We start from the raw sequence: 23,820 nt of genomic DNA on the forward strand, positions 1-23,820 counted from the left end.
GCCCGAGAGGCGTTTCAAAGATGGCCGCCGAGTGAAATGACTTGTCTTAAAGGGACTTTGGTGGATTCTTAAACACCTCTGTTTGGCCATTGTGTTCACACGCTCAACAGAAATGTCTGTGATTGGCTACAATGATCAGTCCTTCAAAACATGTTGTAAATAGACATCTTTAACGCTCGTCACAGAGTGCTTGCACAGACACACACGGGTGTGTTTGAAAGCATCTATCAGCGGATATATTAGGGATCCGCTGATAGATGCCCGCTTTCAAACGCTCCCGTGTATATCTGTGTAAGCGGCGAAGAGCATCAAAGATGTCTATTTACAGTACAACATGATTTTGAAGTGCTGATCATTGTAGCCAATCACAGACATATATGTTTAGGCCGTGAACACAATGGCCAATCAGATGTGTTTAAGAATCTGCTCAACAGTGCTCTAAATACTGGGGGGAAATGACTTGGTACTTTTGACAACCTTGCACTGTGTGTTCTTGCATTTTGGAGGCGGAGCAATGATTGGAATGGTGTGTTTGTTTAGGTTGATTTCAAATATCAACAGTGTTTCTCAGAAATTGCTTACTGCACCTTTAATCAGGACATCTGTTTTCTTTTCATGATGACTGCAGTAGTTGAATGGGCCGTCTGACATACAGAAAAACAAACATATAGACACGTTTCATACACTCTTTTGCACACGCTAACACGCACACAGATAATGGACTTGCCTTTTAATATGCATTTGTTATTTTGTTACAAACAAAATTAGTTGATAAAGCACCCCTGCATATACTTAGTCACCCATTTAGATAAAACACTTTTAAAATGCGCTCCACTCTGTACAAAGACATGGCACGCAATGTTACATGTTATCACACACCTTTCATTCTGTTTTTGTACAATTGCATAGAAGTTTAAAAACCTTTTTTTTATTTTTTATTAATAAACAATTCTAGACTCTCCGTAAGAAACTACTGAAACTACTAAAGATCAAATCTACAATGTGGAACCGCGATCCTTCAGAAAAATAGATTTTTATTGATATTCCCATTGTAAACATATCCTGTCCAGTTGTTGACACTACAAAAGCATGCAATGAGGAGAAGACATCTTCAGTCTAAATCCTGCTCCTCGGTTATTACATTAACCAACGACTCCATGGCATGTCCAATGTTATCAACCATGTGGAAAAGACTTCCCACATTAGGACCTGTGGGAAATGGAAAAACCAGATCTGATGTCAGAGTCTGAACAAGCAATGCAACAATATGCTATATGTAAAACTGCTAAATGTAGAGGAACAGACAAATTTCAAATCGTTTTGAGAGTTTGGGTGTTTATTTGCACAGTCTTATATTGTTGCATATGCTGACACTAAATGTAAATGCCAATTTGATATCAAGACCAGAGAAAAGCCAGATAGTGTCAAAATATGTATATGTGGGATTCTTTTGTTGTCAGTAGGGATATGTGGAATAATAAGATATATATTAGAGCTGCACGATTAATTATTAAAAGACCGCAATCTCATTCCTAAATGATAATGATTCTGCTGTGTCTATTAACCCTTTGACAAAATCACACCGGAACATTTAGATCTGCGCTTGCGCTGCCGCTGACCCAGAGAAAGCAGTTGTCATGTATAGGTATGAAACAGTCATTCCAACAACACAGTATCATTATTTCTGTTACAAATATTAAAATTATCACAGAAGTACTGGGATAAATGTTTATAGTTTGGATATAAACACTGATGTCTACGGTAACAATCAAAATAGAGTAAATCACCTCTTTGAAAGAAATTTGGAACTTTAACCCTTAAATGCATACCTCGGGTCTTTAGTGACCCGGGACGTCATTCACTACCCTCCTCCTCGTTCATTTTTTAAAGTTAGACATCAACCTTCTTGGTATTCCTCAATCAATTCATTATAAAGAATATAACAAGAAAAAAATCATAAAATTATAAAAGAATGCCTATTTTTGTATTCATTTTTTGTAAAAATCGTATAGGGTCGTAAACAACCCGAGGTGTGTATGAGTGTATGTATACTTTTTCTTCACAACAATAATTGAATCTTAGATGACGGAATAAGTGCAATTCACCTTTATTCCACAAGGTGGCAATGTCTGAAACAATGCTGAAGTGACGATTCACGATTCACAGTGACAGAAAACGAAATAAGAAAAACATGAAATGGCTCAGCGATTTACTGCAGAGCAAGTACTGAACGCAATCAAATATGATTGTAACTGTCACTGGATGGATCTGGTGAAGCTGTTAGTGATCAAAATATTGATTTTGAAGATGTTGAAAATTATATAGTTTTGAGAATACGTTTGAGATCGCAAATGGGCTCATATTCGTGACCTCAAACATAAAACTATTCCATTATTTGCCGAATTTACTGGGAAATGAGCTCTGACGAGGACAGTGATGATGGCATAAAACATCTGCTCAAACTGAACCCTTTCAAGTTCCAAAAGGTAACAAAATACGATTTATTTTATTCTTCTGTAATTGTTACTCTAATATCAGAGGAGTTTTATATTATCGCAACAGGTAGAGATCCTTCCGTGTTAGATATAGATCCGGTTCGATAAAGACCCGAATATGTAAGAATGATTGGCGAAACAGTCATGCATTTAAGGGTTAAACAAAAATTCTATCAATTACAATGTTATGCCAGTAGGTGGCGACAAGTGACTTAAAAATGTACTTGTCATTGAATCATTAATTCAAGAGATTCATTCAAAAACGCAGATTCATCCAGTAATGAAACAAGGAGTATTTATGAGTGAGTCATTTAATTATTCATTCAAACTGATTTTTTTTTTTTTATAAATAATTTGTTCAATTTCATTACACATTTTTAAATAGACTGCAGCAATTAACATTTAGAACCTCTAGCAAATCATGCTATTTTGTTTAGTTGTCCATTCAGAATTGTGGGAGAATCGTGATCTCTATTTGAAACAAAAAATTGTGATTCTAAATTTATCCAGAATTGTGCAGCTCTAATATATATAAAAAGAAATGTATCTTGAGAAGCAGGAATATATGATACAGAGGCAAAAATTTATGGATCATGTGACACTGAAGACTGGAGTAATGGCTGCTTAAAATTCAGATTTGCCTTCTCAGGAATAAATTACATTTTTAAAACATATTCAAATAGAAAATAGATATTTTAGATTGTTGTAATATTTCACAATATTACGGTTTTGTTTTTTAAAAAAAACACACAAAAAACAACAACAACAACAACAAATAAATGCATCCTGTCAACAAACTTCAAATCATAGTGTGAAGTGGATAAGACCAGAAAAGAGTAAAACGAGTAAAGGGTTAGTAACAATACTAACCTCTCATGGGTTTAGCCGTCCACCTCCTTAGACAGAGGAAAACAGGAAATAAGAAAAATCAGTAAAGGTGGAGTAGAGATAGGCAGTTAGACTGAATCTAAACAGAATGTGTACTGCAGCAAACAAGCACTATTTACCAGAACAAGCTGTTTAGCTTCCATAAAATCTTTTCTGATGTTTATTATTATTATTATTATGCATTTGCAATTCTCTGCTTGCTCACAACACATATCCTGTTAAGAGTCACTGTTAAAAAGAGAAACGCTTATGTTAAGAAGATAATGTACATCAATATTCCCCAAGAATTTCTCTGTTGTTTTAGGTTTAATTATTTATAGACTCATTCTGTCTATTAAAAAATATATTTTCATATTTTATCATTTGGAAATGCATCCTAAAATCTATTCGCAATGGAAAAAGTAGAGGCATAAGAAACAAAGGAGCATTTAGTGACTTAATCATGCAAAGAGTAGAAAAGCAGTGGGTTGGAAAAATTTACAGAGGTGGTTCAAAATTCATCTCTAGTACTTTACAAAAAGATCTTGTGTATTAACATTAAGAAATGCATTAACAAATAGTTGCAATAATGTTAACAGACAACTTTTGATCTTAAAATGTATTAGTAAATGCTGAGATTTATATTAAAGGGTTACTTCACCTAAAAACTATAGAACTATAGAAGTATTGTTCATTGTTAGTTAATTTTAACTAAAGTTAACAAATGAAACCTTATTGTAAACTGCTACCAATTCATCTTTTTCTCCATATTGCTAAAATAATCTAAAGTATTAGACATCTCCAATTGACTGTCAATCTGTAATTACTTTAAACTACACAATACATGTAATTAATAGTGATAGTTTAAAGTGCCCATATTATGCTTCTTCAAATATTACCTTTCATGCAGAGTAAGACAGCTGTTTGTGAATATAAAAGGCCTGCAACGCTTCAAAGATCAAAGTATATAATAAATAGAGTAATTGCCTCCCAATAGAAAGAACCAAAATGTCTGAAAAACTGTAGTTGTAGCTGAGGCCAGGAAGAGTTTGATTTGTGCTGTCAACATCTCGAAAAGACGCCGTTTTCTGCACAAAATCTTTGTGAAAGCAAATCTACTTTGCATGCACTTCCTAAGGATGAGGATGTGAAGAGTCAGTAAAACCAATGCCATGTTCATATCGCTGTGAATCAAGTGCTGAGGAAACCTCCAGAGCTGAAATTCAGATAACGTCGGTAAGCGGTAGACCCATCACAGCAGACTGGGTCATCTGACCAATCAGAGCAGAGTAGGCTAACAGAAAGGAGGGGTTTAGAGTGACTGAATCCTTGATCGAACAGTTTCAGACACTATAAGAAAAGAGGTGATGCTGCAATGTATATTACGAGAAAAAGTGTTTTTTGAACTTTGATGCATGCAAATCTATTGTAGGAGACCTCCGAAACAAACTTAGGAGCCTTTAAAATAGCCTAACAGGGGCACTTTAAAACTTTTTGACCTTCTTGTAACAGACAGTGTAGATGGATTCTCACCTTGGCTGTGAGGGAAGGAATTGTTGAGCTGCTCGATGACGTCCTCTAATCCAGTGCTTGCATCCTGGGAGGGACTGGACAGCTCATCATCACCTGAAACACACAGCAGCGACCCAATTACAACTGAGAACTGACCTTAAAAACCCTGGAAGTTGTCCTGCCGCCATGACATCTCATGTTCAAACAGAGACAGTGTTTGCTTCCTGCATTATTGACTTAGAGGATAATATAGAAGGTGATGTTGAGGACTCTCATATAGAGTACAACAGGGTCCAATAGTCTGAGAACACAAATAAAAATGTTTCCACAATGTTAAAAGATTTCTTTGCAAGTTGAAACATCAGTGTAGTGGATTTGTGGAATATTAACATGAATTTGATCAATGATCATGTTATATAGTATGATTTGAGAAGCATTTTGTACTTCAAACCTCAGACTATCTGTACGAAGGGGGATCAAAAGGTCAACGCCACATATTTGATTATATCGATCTATATCATAACTTTTTCAAAATTCCACAATTTTGTTTTTCTATTTGGAGGCTTAAATGAAAACCCCAGATTTGAAATGCAGTCCCAGAGTTTTGAAGCCACTGAATGTGAAATGAGAAGAAATGAAAACATTCAAGCAGCAAGTTTAGCTCAATAAAAGTCTATTTTACATTCAAACAAAACTCTGGCCAAAGTCAAATATCAAAAAGGCAAATAAGCAAAAACTTTTTTTTAAATTAAAAATGTATACACTAATAAAACATCTTGTTTTTGTGATCTTGCCAACAATGTATCTTGGGGGTTCTCTCTTTTTGCCGAGAAAACAACAAATATAAAAGTAAGATCTCTAATTATTAAAAGATATAAAATAAATTTCAAAATTTCCATAATAAATGTATAATCATTGATTAAATTTTGGGTAATAAATTAATAAAAACAGCAAAACAAAACAATTATTTGAGACTTGTGTCACATGGAAAAAAATCAACTAAAAATGTTTGATAAAAGTGTTATATAATAAATAAATAAAACAGATAAGGCCAAAACACTCCAAAAATAGTCATTATAAAAGAAAGCCATTATATATACATTATTAAATGATGTGTATCAGAATCATGGTGGTCGCGGTAGGAATGAACCTAGAAATAAATTGATGCTCTGGTTCCTGTTAAACAAAAACTATAACTGTAAGCAATAATAAACAGTTATACAGGTAAAAAGATTAATTAGGAGGTTATAATATGTCAGATAACATGAGAAAAGTTATGAAAAACATTAGACTGCATATATCACACACACACACACACACACACTGCATGTTTGTTTAAATGGTCCATTTTAAAAGATCAGAGCATAAAAGACCATTAAAACAAGATATAATAATTAAACAAATTAGTAAATGTGTGAAAAAGTTTCATATTAAGTACATCACACTACAGAACACTGATGACACTTGAACTCAACTACCCAAGTATTGTGTCATTTCAATATAAAAACAAATATTAATTTAGAAAATGTGTAATTTTACACAGTTGTATAAAATTCAGAAAATTCTCTACCTGTATTCACACCACTAAATTGTGTCAGGTATTCAATAAATACATTTAAATGGAAAAATATGACTAATGGCATGTAAAGTATAAATTCCAGTTCCAGATATGTATGTAGGTATGTATGAAAACTCATAACTGAAGTTAAGTCTTTTATCTGGATGAATTTAAAAAATATTTCTGATTCATCAATGTGTTAAAAATAAAAAACCAAACAAACAGAAAAACAGTGAATACACTACTGGAAGGCATTATAGATAATCTGATTCATAAACATCAAACTGCACTTATAAAATGATTGGTGTTTGTTCTTCAAATACTGAAGGAGACTCCGTTTTTTTTGGAACTTGTGTTTGTTTTGGAACAAATAAGATGCTGGCTAGCAGTTAAGGGCAAAAAACACTTCTTTTGTGTTCACACAAATAAAAGCTCCCTGTATTCCTTTTTGTTTGGCACAGATAAGAAAATTGCCTCTATCGGTTCTGAAAATCTTTTGCTGAAACCAGCCTGGGCTTCAAGCCAAGTCTTACAAAGTACACAAGTACAGTTACTGAACATAATTTGACTAGTTAACTGACATGCATTGTAATTAGGAAATTAATCAATTCATTTTAACAGTGGTCACAGAGGGGACTGTATTAATGACTAGTTTTTACTTGTACTAGTGTTGTCACGATACTGGAATTTCCAAATTTGATACGATACCTTGAAAAATATTGAAATTCGATACCATTTTCGATACCACAGGGAAAAGTGCCATGTATACCGCCATACAGATAACTTATTTCATAATTTTATTTAATTTTTTGACAAACGAAATAAACATGGTTTTAAGTTTTTCCGGTGGGTCTAACAGTAGTATTGATGTAAGAAATACTACAGAAATGAAAGTAAAATATATCAAATATAAAACACTGGATAGTCTTTATTGTAAAAAGAAAATTCAGATTAATGCTTACAATTAAAGTTACAAAAGTTAGTCAAGAGCAGTGAGCGATTTACTCTGTCTTTTGTTCTTTTATTAACACGACAGAAAGCAGCAGGTTTATTAGGCTGCTGTCACTTTAAGAGCTTATGCATGGATCCAATATACTGTTACACAACAGGTGTTTTCTCTCAACTATTTACGCTCCAAAACTGACTGTATTTACCTGAATACTCTGGAAGAGATTGCAGGGCATTTTGAAAATAATTTTGTATGTATTTGACCGTTCAAGCGCAATAAGCCACGAAAATGAAGTCAATTTGGTAGTCGCAAGCTGTTTCAGAGGTGGCTTTGTGTGAGCACCACATATATATCATTGGTGCATTCGCTTTTGATGCAAGTGCAAAACCTAAAATTATGTGCAATACAAGCACTATTCAACCGGAGCGAATGAGATGAGTGAAAGGACGCAAGGAGAAGAGAGAGAAAGAACGCGCAGCTGGTATTGGAACTATTTCAGATATTTCAGTATCGACATTTTTGACAACACTAACTTGTACACAGAATAATTCAAGAAACACCAAAACAGAAGATAATGCGTTTACTATTATTTTAATAATTAATAAAAAATATTGTTTGCTGGTATATTTTAGTATCCTACTAAGGATGGAACGTTTCTTTCAACAAGTCAATAGGTAAGACTGACATAACACTGATTACTTATTTGCCCTGCTTAAAGTTTTAGAACATGTTAAATCTGTTTTTAGGAATAATGCTGAAGAGTTAGGTTTAAACTGAAGTTGTTAGGGACATTTACCCATGGTCTCTGTGGTTTGGCTTGCGGCCACACGCAGTGAGGCCAGGCTGGTGTCAGATCTCGGAGAGGCAGTGGAGGGTGAGGACAGGGCAGTGCCATTCACCTTGGACTCAGTCTGTGGCTAGGACATAGGTAGAAAGGAACCATATAGATTAGGCAGGGGACTGGACGTAGACATCAGCACTGGGTTGTACTTCTGTATTTCCAAATTTATTTCAAAACATTCTATTATATATTTTCAATCTAAAACTTTCCCCAAGGACTTTCTCAAAACATGAATAATTGCAATATAAAACAAGAGAATGGGCTCTCAGAGTTGCTGTGTTTTTGCATCATTCAGGTTTTAGAAACAAGACAGTCGAGCCAAAACATCACAAGGATACACACAAAGTAGTGGATGTGATGCCATTATTAAAATATAAAAATAAAATAAACCAGACAGTTAACAGTGTTCAAGTACCTTCAGAAACGCTGAAAAACCCTTCGGTTTAAAAAAAAAAAAAAAAAAAAAAAAAATCTTCCTTTGTCCTATACACCAATATTCAAAAAGTTAAACAAGGTCTTCTATGATATAATCTTATCATTGGACCACATCAATTCTAGTGGTGTCCTGCAGCTATTCAAGCTGCATGTTTCCATTTTAAATAAATTTAACAGTTTTGTTACAAACTTCCTGCATGTCATTTTTTTGATGCATCTGTCATAGACACCTATTAATAATAATATTATAATATTGATTTGGTGCTTTAAGACAGATTTCTTATTATTACTAACAGTATTTTTGTGGAAACTTTGATTAATTGAAAGTTCAAAAGAACAGCATTTATTTGAAAAAAAAAAAAAGGTGTGATGTAAGTCTATACCAGTGTCTCTAAAGAGTGCGCAGTCAAAGAAAAACAAATGTAATTCTGTTTTTCTGATGCGAGACTTTTATTTTGAAATATGTGCGTGAAAACTGTTGACACTTCTGTCAGATGCAGTTTAAGTAAAGAGTGCCTGAGAAAAACACATCGTCCTGATTATTTTCATAACTTGTTACTTAATGACTGATATTTAACAGCTTTACCGTATACTGTTTACTCATCAGTATTAGCCATATTCTTACAATTTATGTGCATGTTAAGTACAGTGGGATGGTACTTTGTGTGTGCCATTTAAAAAAAAAAAAAAAAAAAAAAAATTGCTTGGTTTTTAAAAACAAATTTATTATACAAGTTATAATAAATCATACACACACACACATTTATACATATATATTATTGATTTATATCTATAGTATTATCATATTATATTATTAAGGTATATATAATATCAGGAATTAGCTCAAATTCCTAATAAAATTGGGTTGTGGCTTAATGACTAGGAAAATGTGGCAAACCAGTTGAGAATCACTGGTCTATGTCATTTTAAATCAATTTATTCAAAATAAAAGTGTCAATTTCTTAAAATATTACCAACCCCAAACTTTTAATGGTCTAGTAATGTATTCAGCATATTGAGCAAAGACGTTGACCACTGCACACACACGCTCATCTTGGCTTATATATTATTTACAAGTGTATTTTAAAATGAATACTAAATCGCAATTAAAACTTCCCAGCACCTAAAAATAATTTGCTTAAATGATGAAATGGTTTGTCACTGCACAACTATATAAAAGTTATACTTGCACTCATTACGCACATGTGTAATGCGGTTTGTTTAAACCATCTACCATTAACAATTCATAACACAGGACCAGACATCCCTCTTGCATAAAGAAAGATGGTTCTGGTGATTTCACTGGTCTTCCTGAGATTTTTGCCAAGCGAAACACATGAACATACGTTAAACATCAGAAAATGTTTATTAGCAAATAACAGAGATAAAAATGTAAGTAACTGATGCTATTAAAACAAAAACATACACTGGTAGGCAAAGGCTTGTTTGTGAGTGTAATGAAAAATCTTTTTTGGATAAAACTGAAGATGGTTATGAACAAAAAAAACATCAGAGAAGTCAAGCCAATTTTCTGTTGGCTTTGAAAAAAGGGAGATATATTTATCCACATGTTCATTTAGTCTGGTTCTTCTTGCTTCGGCCAAGCAGCCACTGGAAGAAGCATGCGGTGCTGGAGTCTAGTGAGATTTTAGTTCAAAGGGTCCACAGAGAACACATGAAGCCATTTCTTCTAAGAAAAAAATCTGATATACATTCCATTTGGCAGAGACCCCCAGCCAACTAATGTTTTTTTCAGAAGTACGCATCGAGACATTACGCTTGATTCCTCAAGACATGATGCAGACAGAATATCTGATTTCCCCTCTATTCAAGCAGAAGTAGACTTCCAAAGAAGTTGACGTCAAACAAACTCCACAAACAAATTACAGAAAGAAATTGGCTGCTTGAGGAAAATTGACAGGTCCCTCAAAATGTTCTTTTGACCACCAAAAAGACCTGGCATTCATCCTCAGCTTTAATAAGGACAAAGTTTTGTGGAACCTGAAAATAACAGGATCAATAATGCCTGTTGTGCAATATCGTATCGATCAATAAAGTATGGTAGGTAAAAATTTAACCATGTATCTTGAAACGATCGGTTACAAGTTATCCGGTATGTGCTATGCTGCCAATTAGGACAAAAAAAAGTAACTCAACTGAAGAAAAAAAATGCACATTAATGCACTATAGGCCTTTACACAAGACCAAATGCTATGATTTTTAATGGGGGGTGGGTGGGGGGGACCTATTCAAACCTTGTCTTGTCAGAAAACCAAATAAACTGATAGACAACAATTGAACAAAACCAAACCCTTGCATGATTAGAGTACAACATTTTGGTGTGAAGGAGTCCATAAATATGCATTCATTTTAAAATCTTGTTGTACATGTATTTTATGCTAAAATTATTCAGGGAATATGACTGTATTCTTAACATTCTTATCATTTATGCTGTTATTATACAGAACAGAGAATGCCATCATGTGTCCTGCAAGGACAATTAACAGATTTCTGCATTCAAACAAATCAACATTAATAAACAATATTCCATATTATAGTAAAAGTCTTTGGTTGAGAAATCTTTAAAAAAAAAACGATTCCATTTACTGCAATTTCAAAACTCAAAGAAAAAAAAAAGGTACATTTATAAATATAAACTACATTTAAAATCTTTGATGATACATTTTAATTTTAAAACAAAGCCTTCAATCCACACGTTTGCAGAGAATATTAATACATCTTTAAACAGATGGAACATTTCAGAAAGATTTTGTCAAAATATATAAACATTCTCTTTATTCATCCTGACAGCATCTAAATTTAGCATAAATATTTCTTGTAACAACTCCAAACTGACCAACCAATAAAACTAATCCATATTTTAAACTTCTAAAAACAGCACACTAAAAAAACCTAGTGAGCTTCCAACCAAGTCTTTTAAGACAGCTCATTTTAGCCAAATTCTAAGGAAATCTTACATGTGTCCTTCACAGATCATAGACAAGATAATGCCAGAATGCACTGCAATGACTCAAGGGAAAGGTCAACTATAAATATACTTAATATATATTAGAGCTGCACGATAAATTGTATTTTAATTGTGATAACAACATCTGTTCTATCTCTATTAATTAAAATTAATCGTTGCGATATTGGCCTGCTGGTTATTTGTCCTCAAAACGTTTTGACAATTTTGACATTTCTGCTTTTTTGCATTGGTAACAAGCCTCTGCTATATTTCCCGCTTGGGGTTGCCAGATGTCCTCCAAACATAGCTTTTCTCTTAAAAGGATATGTTTTCTGTCTAGTGTTTTACTTAATCTTCCCAACCTGGCAACCGTGTGCACAAGCTCTCTGTGGGCTGCAAAAAAACGCTGATGATCTGAGAACACCGACAAACATGCATGTTGAAATTTAGCGATGTCCACTGACCAATTCTGCTCGAACAGGCAGCACGTGTTTCTTCACGAGGCCGCGTCTGTGATTTGCTGCAACTAAATCTGCGAGTTAACCTTCTCTGTGACTAACTGTAATAAATTCAAACATGAATCTTGACCATAATGTTTGCGATCATGGTTGGTGAATAAATGCACTTATGCAACCTCTGTGCTACAATAGAAAATTAAAATTTTGAATTACTGGAATTCAGATTAAGAGCCACCGTTTTTATATTGATTTTTCTGTTTGATGAAGTTATCATAGTTCGTTTAATGAAGTCCATGCGCCGCCTACGCACATACACACATAAATACACACATATAATTTTTTAGCAAAATAATCGTGATCATCAGTTTAGCCATTATTGTGCAGCCTTAATATACATAAATATATTGAAAAATATTGTTAAAACTGACTTTCCCCACAAAGTTAATAATTTTATATTTAACTACAAATATGACAAACATTAAAAGCCAAATATTGACATTAAAAATATATCAATGCTCTGAGCATTTAATTTCTTCTGTCGACAATCAAAAGGAAGCACATGAACAGTGTTACAATCCACGACCAAGATTTGAAAGTAGTGTTGTCAAAAGTACCGACTTCGGTACTGAAATTTAAAAATGTGATGATGCCAGTATTTCCCCCTAGCATTTTGAGTGCTGTTGAGCAAATTCTTAAACACCTGATTGGCCATTGTGTTCACGTGCTCAACAGACATGTCAGTGATTGGCTACAATGATCTTCAACTGCTTTCAAACGCTCCCGTGTGTAAGTGCTCGGTGAAGAGTGTCAAAGATGTCCATTTACAACATGATTTTGAATCATTGTTGATCATTGTACCCAATCACAGACATATCTGTTGAATGTATGAACACAATGGCCAGTCAGAGGTGTTTAAGAACCCACTTAACAGCGCTCAAAACGCTAGGGAGAAAATGCTGATAGCGTCACATTTTTCAATACCGACTTGGTACAGATGTCGGTACTTTTGACAACACTATTTGAAAGATGCCTTATAAATGACCAGTGTGCAATCTGAAAACATTTACTCTAAATCCAAATTTAGACACAACTGGTTGTTTTTTTTTTCTTTACCAACACTTCCAAAGTTTATTCACTGCCAGTGAGTATAAGCATCAATAAAATCTTAAGGATATGCACCACCCACCTGCTCAAGTAACTGTCTAAGGCGTTTGAGCTGTGATTCCAGCTGTTTGTTGTGATCCTCTAGGATTTGCATTCTTGCTTCCAAACGTCCCTTGTGCTGCCGCAGTAGTTTGGCCTCTGCAATCAGTTCTGCGTCGCGTGGACTCTGAGGTGAGACCGGCAGCATCTGTGGGGGTGAGGGCAATGGCGACAGCCCCTTGTGGTCGTGTGCCTTCTTCAGACGATCATACTCTGCCTGCAGCTTCCTGCATAACAATGACAACAACTTAAGAAAGAAACCCTGAAAATAGGAACTTAAAGGTGCCCTAGAATTAAAAATTGAATTTATCTTGGCATAGTTAAAACAAGAGTTCAAGTACATGGAAATGACATACAGTGAGTGTTAAACACCGTTGTTTCCTCCTTTTTATATAAATCTCATTTGTTTAAAAGACCTCAGAAGAACAGGCGAATCTCAACATAACACCGACTGTTACGTAACAGTCGGGATCATTAATATGTACGCCCCCAATATTTGCATATGCCAGCTCATGTTCAAGCATTAGACAAGGGCAGGACGTCTGGATGTGCACAGCTGAATCATCAGACTAGGTAAGCAAGCAAGGACAACAGCGAAAAATGGCAGATGGAGCAATAATAACTGACATGATCCATGATATCATGATATTTTTAGTGATATTTGTAAATTGTCTTTCTAAATGTTTCGTTAGCATGTTGCTAATGTACTGTTAAATGTGGTTAAAGTTACCATCGTTTATTATTGTATTCACGGAGACAAGACTGTCAGTATTTTCATTTTTTAAACACCTGCAGTCTGTATAATTCATAAACACTTCATAAACTTCATTTCATAAACTTCATTCTTTATAAATCTCCAACAGTGTGTAATGTTAGCTTTAGCCACGGAGCACTATCAAACTCATTCAGAATCAAATGTAAACATCCAAATAAATACTATACTTACACGATTAGACATGCTGCATGACGAACACTTTGTAAAGATCCATTTTGAGGGTTATATTAGCTGTGTAAACTGTGTTTATGCTGTTTAAGGCAAGCGCGAACTCCGTGGGCGGGGAGCGTGAGCATTTAAAGGGGCCGCAGCCTAAATCGGCTCATATTTAATGATGCCCCAAAATAGGCAGTTAAAAAAATTAATAAAAAAAAAAATCCATGGGGTATTTTGAGCTGAAACTTCACAGACACATTCAGGGGACACCTTAGACTTATATTACATCTTTTAAAAAGACGTTCTACGGCACCTTTAAAGGTGAATTTTTTTTTTTTTTTGCATACAGTCAATACATCAATCCTTCTTCCTAAACATGTTTTTGCCCCTATTCACTATGGTAAGTGTATTATAAGTGTTTATATTTTAGACTCGTTGGAATGGTTTTCAGGGGAAACTGCGTACATGTGTTACTCGCGCGCGCGCGTGTGTGTGTGTGTGTGTGTGTGTGTGTGTGTGTGTGTGTGTGTGTGTGTGTGTGTGTGTGTGTGTGTGTGTGTCTGTCATATCTGTAAATAGAGAAAAATTGCTCTGGCTACTTAGATGCATGTATGGTGTGGGAGTGACATCTCAAACCTCTGGGAGAATCACCCATTTAAAAAAAAAACACCAAACAGAGGAGAGTCAACTGGCAAAAAGAGAACATGACAGAACTCATAATAAAACCGGAATCAATCAACATTGGCTTGGCTTTTCAGAGATGCGAGAACTGAGGGATTTGAAATGTTGACTAAGGGCCTGTTTACACCTGGTCACTTCATGCGTTTTCTCTGATTGGATAGCTAATCTGATTTATAAAAATGATTGCATTTACACTTGGCCACATAAATGTGTCTGTGCAAAACGGATATAAATCCGATCTTCAATTCCCGCGCAATTATGCAGATTTCATGGAGTTCACGTCACCGAAAGCAACAAATATGAGCTGCATTCTATTGATCTCGCAATAGGAGAGAGCGTGACCACAGCACTGGTAAGATCATTTTGTCTCATTACTTCTAATGAAGATGATTGTGTTTTGAGCGCCTGCTTACTTTCAGTTTGATTTGCGGCAGTTTGTGCATTGTTTTGCTGAATAGATCCTCAGCTGCTCATTTGCGGTAATGCGTGCTGCAGGAGTGCTGTCATATAACATGTTATTTAGCCTATAACACGCGCTCACACATTTATTTTTTAGTATTTTTGGGAAGGAGTTAAATTTACATATGTGGTTTCAACAACCAGATGCATTTAGACCTGTTCAGTTTTGACTGGAATGCGTCCCAGACCACCTCCTGAAGTGGTTTGAGCGATTGGATTTATATCCGTTTCAAATGCGTTTCGGAGGGCATTTAGACCTGGTCTTTTCACGATCAGATAGCTATCCGATCAGAGAAAACGCATGAAGTGACCAGGTGTAAACAGGCCCTATGGTATTTTATTGTGCAGATAAATTGTTAGAGGGCCAAAAGTTACATATTGCACATTTAATAAACAGGGTTGATTCTGGCTAAATGTTAGCACAGACTGCTCATGAACTGCTTTATGGCCCAGTTGACACACCACCCAGCAAAATATACTACCATTCAAAAGTTTGGGGTGATTACAAATTAAAGACAAACTACTACTACTAATAATAATAATACTTTTATACAGCAAGTAAGCATTAAATACTTTCCCTATTCTTTTTATTCAAAGATCTCTGAAAAAATGTATTGTTATTTCCACAAAAATTTGCTTACAGGAATAAATTTACTCTATGGAATAGATTTACTCACAGGAATAAGTTACATTTTAAAATACACTAAAATAGAAAAATATTTTAAACAGGTAAAAGTTTTTAAACTATGTTTGATCAAATAAATCCTTGTTGAGCATAAGAAACCTTACCTTATTTTTGAAATAATTTTGAAACAATTTTGAAAATAAAACTTTTTAAATAAGAGTTCTCTGCTTGCTCATCTAATTTCACAATTTTAATATAGCTCACCATGTGTAATATTAGACTCAAATGTGTAGCCCACATACTTGACTCAGCAGTGTGGGAAGAGTCGTGTGTGCTAGGTAGGATTTGGATGATAAACTTGGCTAGAAAAATCTGAGAACCACTGATCGAAAGTATAGTAGTCAACATTTGAAGCGGATCAAAACCTTTCATCAAAGTTGTCCTAAAACCTTCTTAGGACAACTTTGATAAACTTTTATGATCCACTTCAAATGTTGATTACTGTATAATTACTGTTGAAACTGATTAATATTACAAAATACAGTTGAGTTGATATATAAAGATATAGGAAGCATCTTCCCTTGTAAAAGTTGATCAGCCTGTTTATTTTGCCATCCTAACTATGCACGATTATATGGTTTTATTATTTGCATAAAGCCCTGCATTTTCGCTGAAAACATTTTCAGTTGGCAACCGACCATTTGAGAATCACTGATCTAAAGCATGGCACTTTTAATAAAATATGCGATTTAAAAATTGCTGTAAATGCAGTTTGTAATGACAGAAATATGCTGATGGAACACAGTCCAGTTTATGCCCATTGCATTTCATTTTAAAACCAATCATTTGAATTGTAAAGAACGCGGTCATGCAATCAAACCTGTTTTCCTGCTCCAGATCGTTGAGCACTCTCTCAAGCTCTCCCTTCTCTTCAGTCTCCATTGAGATGAGGATCTGAGCGGGGCTCTGCGGCTGGCTGAGTGGAGAGCCTTGATTCAGACTCTGGCAGTAGTGCTGGATCAGCAGATGCTCATCATCCCTACAATAATAACAACAACAACAGTAGTTCACTACATTACATCCATTGCTCAAGATTTCAATTAACATTTGCTGCCTTAAACTCTAACTGAAAAATACAGCAGCTCAATCGGCTTGTGAGAAGTAAGCTGGTCTAAAAACAATCCTATTGTTTAAATACCACAAATCTGCAGTATAAGAGCATTTGCATGTAATCGTTTTACTGTGATTTAATATTATGGGTTTATTACTGATCTTCACCACTTTGTGTATGAGTGGAAAGAGCTGATATTCCCCCGAAAATCGAAAACTAATTTGGAATGACATGAGGATAAGTAAATAATCTTAAATAAGTAAATAAACTCTTCCGATAATAAGTTAATGCACTTTCATACACACATTTTGAGTTGAAAAGGGGAGGCTTTTATGCAACCACAAGCATTTAAATGTATGCAGGTGTTCAGACATTTGTAAGTGGATCAGTTTTAGGTTCTTTCACACACTATTACATTCATTTACTGTATAATACTATGTACAGCAGAGTGTAAAGGAGTTGCAAGCTCACATGCTTTCATTGGGCGATACATTGTCATTCATATACGAGCCATTTCGGTTCTCCATTTCAGCTAGCCTGTGAAAACACAACATCATTCTGTATTCATTCATAAACAGATCATGCAGTTGCATTCATTCATTCATTCATTCATTCATTCATTTCAGTAAGTCACCACTGTTCTAGCTTACGTGCTTCACATTAACACAAACGCATTTTGCTTGTTACTATACTCTGCAAGCAACATTCTGATGTTATTGGTGAAATATTTCTGGTTAAAATACCCAGGGAAATATATCAACCATGTTATAAATGGTACAAAATTTCTACTGGTTGACAAATCTGTAATGCTGCGTAAACACCATCACATTACCCAGCTCTAATGCAATGCAAGTCTGGTCTCTTAAATATACAGTTACATAGTAACACCAAAATAACCATGCTCAAAAAAGACCCACCTGCTAGCGTAATGCTCAATGCGTGAGTGGGTGTCGTCATGGGAGAGTTGTGGGGAAGATGACGGCCTTAAAGTGACAGAAAAGCCAAAGGTCAGGAAGCACAGATGAACAGAACGAAATTTATTATTATTATTATTATACACTCTTAAAAAAGACATTCTAAAATGGGGTTTTCGCAGTGATGCCATAAAAGAACCATTTCGGGTTCCCCAAAGAACCTCTAAGTGAACAGTTCTTAAAAGAACCATTTTTTATTTTTTTAGTGTGGAGAACATTTTAATAATCTAAAGAACCTTTTCCACTGTAACAATCTTTTGTGCAATGGAAAAATTCCATGGATGTTAAAGGTTCTTCATGGAACCATAAATGTCAATAAATAACCTTTATTTTTAAGAGTGATAATATGGAGGAACAACATTTTATAAACTGAGTATTACTACACGCATTCAACAGGGTCACTATGGAGAAACTTTTCTGATAAAATCAAATGTAAAGATATTAAACAATGATATTAAATAGCAACCATTTGGAATTTAATTTCCACTATTATTTTAGAATGACATGCTGTCTCTTGAGATGTGGATAATTTATTGCAGCTTATGATTCAGCTCAGTTTGGTCAAAGAAAAGAACATTTTCCCAATACTTTGAGCTACATTCCTGGTTAAAGCAAATATATACTAGTGTTCAAAAGTTTGGGGTTGGTAGGATTTTTTTTATGTTTTTGAAAGAAGTTTCTTATGCTCACCAAGACTGCATTTATTTGTTTAAAATACAGTAAAAAAAATATATTATAAAATGCATAAATTGAAAATAACTTAAAAAAAAAAAAAAAAAACATTAAAATATAATTTATTGATACAAAGCATTTTTTTCAGGATTCATTGAAACAAATAAATATTTAGTAACAAATATAATAAATAGGGCTAGGATAATCACGATTCGTGGATTGATTCTGAGATTTTCTAAATGCATCACGATTCTCTCTCAAATTGATTCTGAGCTTAGATTTTAACAGCAGTTGGCAGTCTAAGGCTAGTTTTTATCCTCACACTCAAATGCTCATGAAGAAGAGCGCTGCAGAGTGCTTGTGCGTTCGGCTGAGTATATACTTGAATATACTTGTAAACAGCCCACTGCAAACACCCTTGTAATTTGCTTCAACCTTTTCAAACTTTATGAATGATTATTTTATAGAAGGTTTAAGCAATGCATGTAAAGGCAGGAACACACCAAGCCGTCGGTCAGCTGTCAGGCAGTTTTTGTTCGTCGCCCGACTAAGTGTTCCGCACCGTCGGCTGAAGTTGGTCCTCGTCGGCTTTTTTTCGGCCGATTCGACATATTGAATCAGCATCGGAGCTCGTCGGTCCATCTAATAATTCTGATTGGCTGTTCAGCTACAGCCACCTGCAGGTACGGAAAGGCATTTCATCTTACGCAGGCACAGAACACACGTGCTACTTGGCCGTCGGCTGTCGAGGGTCGGTTTGGTGTGTCAGGGCAACTTTGGACCCAGACACTGCCGACGTAAGCCAACCCCGCAGTCTGCTTTTGTTGCCACTAATTCGTCGGCGTCGGCTTGGTGTGTTCCTGCCTTAAGGAATTAGAAGCAAGCAGAGTACGGCTGTTTCTAAAGCACGCAGTGCCATCTGCTGTTAAAAACTAAGCTCAGAATCATTTCTCGATTCGCGACGCATCGATTTATTGTCCCAGCCCCAGTAATAAATGTCTTTACTCGCACTTTTGATCAATGTATTGCGCCCTTGCTGAATAAAAGTATTAATTTCTTTAAACAAAAACAAAAAAAAAAAGGGGTGGGAGGGGTTGGGTGGGAAAGAAAAATCTTACTGACCCCACATTTTTAAACATTAGAGTATGTAACAGTGTAGATCACCCCCAGTGACTTAATATTAATAATATTAATGTTTAAAAGAGCACCTTATACCCTAAACCACTGTATCATGTTAATCTTGCAGATGAATGGTGGAAGCCATGGGATGAACAGACGTTCCAAAATATCTCACAGTTGTGACGATGAAAGATGAGTGTTTCATGGAGACTTGTGCATAATTTCACACAGATCAGTAGAAAATTTAAACAATGTACTTTAAGTGATAAATTATCTGATATAATATCTACACCTGTCCAAGTGATTCATTTACATTTGCTGACCAATTTGACACTGGTCCTGGACATTGCGCTGATGCCCTTCTACATGAATCATCCAATAGGAACATCATTTACTGATGTCATTGTAGAAACTCCACATTCATTTAAAGAGAGCACCAGACTTTCAAATTTTAAATTTCAATAAAGTGTACTTTTCAATTTCAAATACACTCAATTTCAGATTAGCACTAAAAGTCACATTTTAACTTTGTGATGTAAAAATCCTGAATTTTCTTTCTTCACTTGTATTCTGTGGATAAATCACCAAATGGCACTGTTTGCATCATGTGATCCAGTAAGCAGGTGCTCAAAGAGATTTGTGTGTGAGGGTGTTTGTGTGCAGATGTACTCACGGATGGTCAACAGGCCAGAAGTTGATCAGTGTAACAGGACTGCAAGACAAAAAAGATGAGATGATGGACAGGACAAGTAGATGCACTGAAAGCATGATGGTGACATGGTTAAGAAGCACCAAACACACAAACCCACTGATATGACAACAGTTAAATCCTAAAAGCATTTTCAGTGGCCAATAACATACACATCACAATCAACTCTCTTCCAAAAATGTGCTTGAGAAATAGTTTGATTCAATGTTGGTTGTGTGTTGGGGTTGAAATGAAAAAGGAAAAAAAGGGTTAATGTTGTAAGAATAATGTGTGTATGCATTTAGCATTGTTTTACAATTAGCCTGACAGACTGCACACATTTTCAGCTGCTCCTCTACAGGGGGAAAAATAACTCCACAGCATAAACACTCCTACTGTGAGCACGAGTAATGATCAATCACATGGTAAAGCAGAAAAAAATCCAAGCAAAACTCTTGCAGCTGCAATTTAAGGTTACCAAGAGTTCAGAGTCAGCTTTATTTGTCTTGTTTAGTGGCATGCCAGTATTATACTGTTTGACCATTTAGTACCATTTATATATAATATCTATTTATTTTTGTATATGCACATTATTATGCAAACTGCCAACAAATAAGAGAAGGTAGTAGGTAGGCTTTGAGAAAGTGAAAATGTTTTATTTAGGAGTGAGTCAGGAACGCAGCTTTTCAACTTTTTCCACCAAGATGTACTTTAAAACAAATTCGCCCCTTCAACAAAAAAATTCTATGTTTACTTTCGAACTTCAAACTGTTCACTGTCTATTACTAGGCGTAATCCATAGGTCATGGTTTCCAGGACTAGGTTTGTATAAATACTATTAAAAAAACTCCTTAAAGGTCCTGTTTTTCGTGTTTTTTTGAAGCTTTGATTGTGTTTATAGTGTGCAATATAACATGTGTTCATGTTTCGCGTGTAAAAAAACAGTATTTTTCACATAATTTACTTATCTGTATACCGCTGTTTCCACTGTCATAAAAACGGCTGATGACTTCCTTGTTCTATGAAGTCCCTCCTTCAGAAATATGTAACGAGTTCTGATTGTGCCAGCAGTTCCTGTGTTGTGATTCGACAGCAGCTTAGCGCTCATTGCCCGGAAAGGTCACGCCTCTTACCATAACGTGGAGATGCATGCGCTCAGTGTTATTGTAAACATGTCTTTAATTTTACCCTATTAAGTTGAGCCAGAATCAGACCCGGTGATTGGACTGCGGGATGAAAATAACAGCGTTTCGACGACATGGCGACAAACACACTCTACAAACGCAACTCTTGTGTATTCCCATGGGCGGAGGTTAGTCAAAAAACTGTTTTAGTGATGTCATTAAAGAAGGAAGTAGAGGGATGTAGTCAAAACTGGCCGTTCGATGTAGGCGACTTCTGTTAAATAAAATATCTCGCTTGGTATTGAACTTTGAGCTTTAAAATTTTACAGATTTTATTTACACTCTAACAACAACATTACACACTAACTAAAGTTTGAAACATGGGATCACGAAGAACGGGACCTTTAAATGAAATTAAAGCTGAAACAAAAATATAAATTATAGAAGAAAAAAATTAAACTGAAGTGAATAAACAAATAAAATAAGCTGAAATACTAAAATAGCTAAATATAAAAAAAGATATACTTACACACACATATATATTATATATAAACGCAATAATAATGATCAGTGTGCGGCAAACGTGACCCTAAACCAGTCTAAATATTCAAGATTGACTATCCAATTAGTCTTCTATTTTCAAAATATGGCTGACACTACATTATCGCATCTACACACATTAAAGTGCCCCTATTATGCCTTTTCGAATATTTCCTTTCATGCAGTGTAATACAGCTGTTTTAATGATCAAAGCACACACCAAATAAAGTTATTGTCTCCTAAAAGAAAGAATAGATTCTGAACTGCTGAAATGAGTCGTCAGCAATTCCAGTCTCACTTCCTGTTACATACCTACATAACAATGTAACAAATTTGCATAATGCCAGCCTATGGTCTTTATTGGCTGCTAGCAAACAATGTCTGCATTGACCCTCAAACAATGTAGTTGTATCTGAGGCCTGGAAGATTTTGTTTCATGTTGTCGAACTATCAAGAAGACGCTGTTTGCAGTGCTAAGAATCCACTTTGCATGCATTTCAAAAGGATGAGGACTTGTGCTGGAATTGATACAAAAACAACACCACCATTGTTACTGTTCAAGCGCTGAGGAAGCATCCAGAGCTGAAATTCAGATATGGTAATGAGTGTTTCATTTGACACGTGCTGTAAGCACTAGACCAATCACAACAGACTAGGCCATCTGACCAATTAGAGCAGAGAAGGCTCTCAGAAAGGAGGGGTTTAGAGAGACTGGTTTCTTGATCAAACTGTTTCAGACACTGGGAGAAAAGAGGTGATGCTGCAATGTATATTATGAGAAAGTTAGTATTTTTTGACCTTTGATGCATGTAAATCTATTGCAGGAGACCTGCAAAACAAAATTAGGAATCTTTAAAATAGCATAATAGGGGTACTTTAATTTTGCTTTCTTGATAGTATCTATCAGTCAGTATGATTCGCACAATGCTTTTTATAATAATGGCCATACCAGCTGACATTTTGTCTACTTAATCAGTAGCTGATGGTAATACACACAATGAAGTGAACACAAAAAAAAAGATCATGGTTCTCACGTCTCCATGTTGTCTCCTTCAAGGATGGTTTGGACAGGGAGGTAACCCATGCGAGGATGCTTGGCAAAATAGCGCTTTGTCCTAAACTTGTTTTTCAACACCTTGGCAAAGTCTCTCACGTCCTCTCCTGACGTCGTCTGAAGTAAAAGGACACAGAGACACAAAAAGTCATAACCTTCACATTAATCTTGAAATGTGTTGTCTCTGCTAGCTATTAACAACCGAAAACTAAATTCTAAATGCAATGCAATTAATGCTGCAATCTACGATGTATATGCCAAGCACACAGTGATGCAAAAAAACCTACCGGTGTGCAATATTCAACCATAGGGTACTGCATCTTGTGACCTTTGGCCACTCTGCCAGAAAAGAAGCAGCTTTGGCAGATATCATAGTTAAAGTGCTTTAAGCTTCGGTACCTGTTGAGATCAGACACAAACAATAATATCACTGTTAACGTCATTGGCAAAACATTCAAATCATCATGGATCTGTAGAGACATGCATGCAAGATGATTTCCAAGAAAGGTGTAGTTGCATCTTGATCCTCCAGGTGGAGATGTTCCCTGTTCTCACC

At 35.3% G+C, this 23,820-nt stretch overlaps 1 protein-coding gene across 14 annotated transcripts in view; it reads right to left on the minus strand.

Annotated features, from left to right (window-relative positions):
- Window positions 1-715: 715 nt before the first annotated feature.
- dmd (dystrophin) overlaps window positions 716-23,820 on the minus strand; it is a 129,335-nt gene continuing 106,230 nt past the window's right edge. For 5 of the 14 annotated variants that reach the window (XM_048197886.1, XM_048197885.1, XM_048197896.1 and 2 more), the window contains 10 exons: window positions 23,552-23,663; window positions 23,245-23,381; window positions 20,532-20,570; window positions 18,011-18,076; window positions 17,565-17,630; window positions 16,863-17,021; window positions 13,270-13,513; window positions 8,178-8,298; window positions 4,896-4,988; window positions 716-1,209 (listed from right to left, as the gene is read on the minus strand). In XM_048197886.1, coding sequence (XP_048053843.1) covers window positions 1,112-1,209; window positions 4,896-4,988; window positions 8,178-8,298; window positions 13,270-13,513; window positions 16,863-17,021; window positions 17,565-17,630; window positions 18,011-18,076; window positions 20,532-20,570; window positions 23,245-23,381; window positions 23,552-23,663 — 1,135 coding nt within the window. In that variant the 3' untranslated portion in view covers window positions 716-1,111. The other 9 variants (XM_048197890.1, XM_048197891.1, XR_007185920.1 and 6 more) reach the window with 9 other exon arrangements.

The sequence above is a fragment of the Megalobrama amblycephala genome, linkage group LG7 (genome assembly GCF_018812025.1).
Source record: "Megalobrama amblycephala isolate DHTTF-2021 linkage group LG7, ASM1881202v1, whole genome shotgun sequence".
Lineage (NCBI taxonomy): Eukaryota > Metazoa > Chordata > Actinopteri > Cypriniformes > Xenocyprididae > Megalobrama > Megalobrama amblycephala.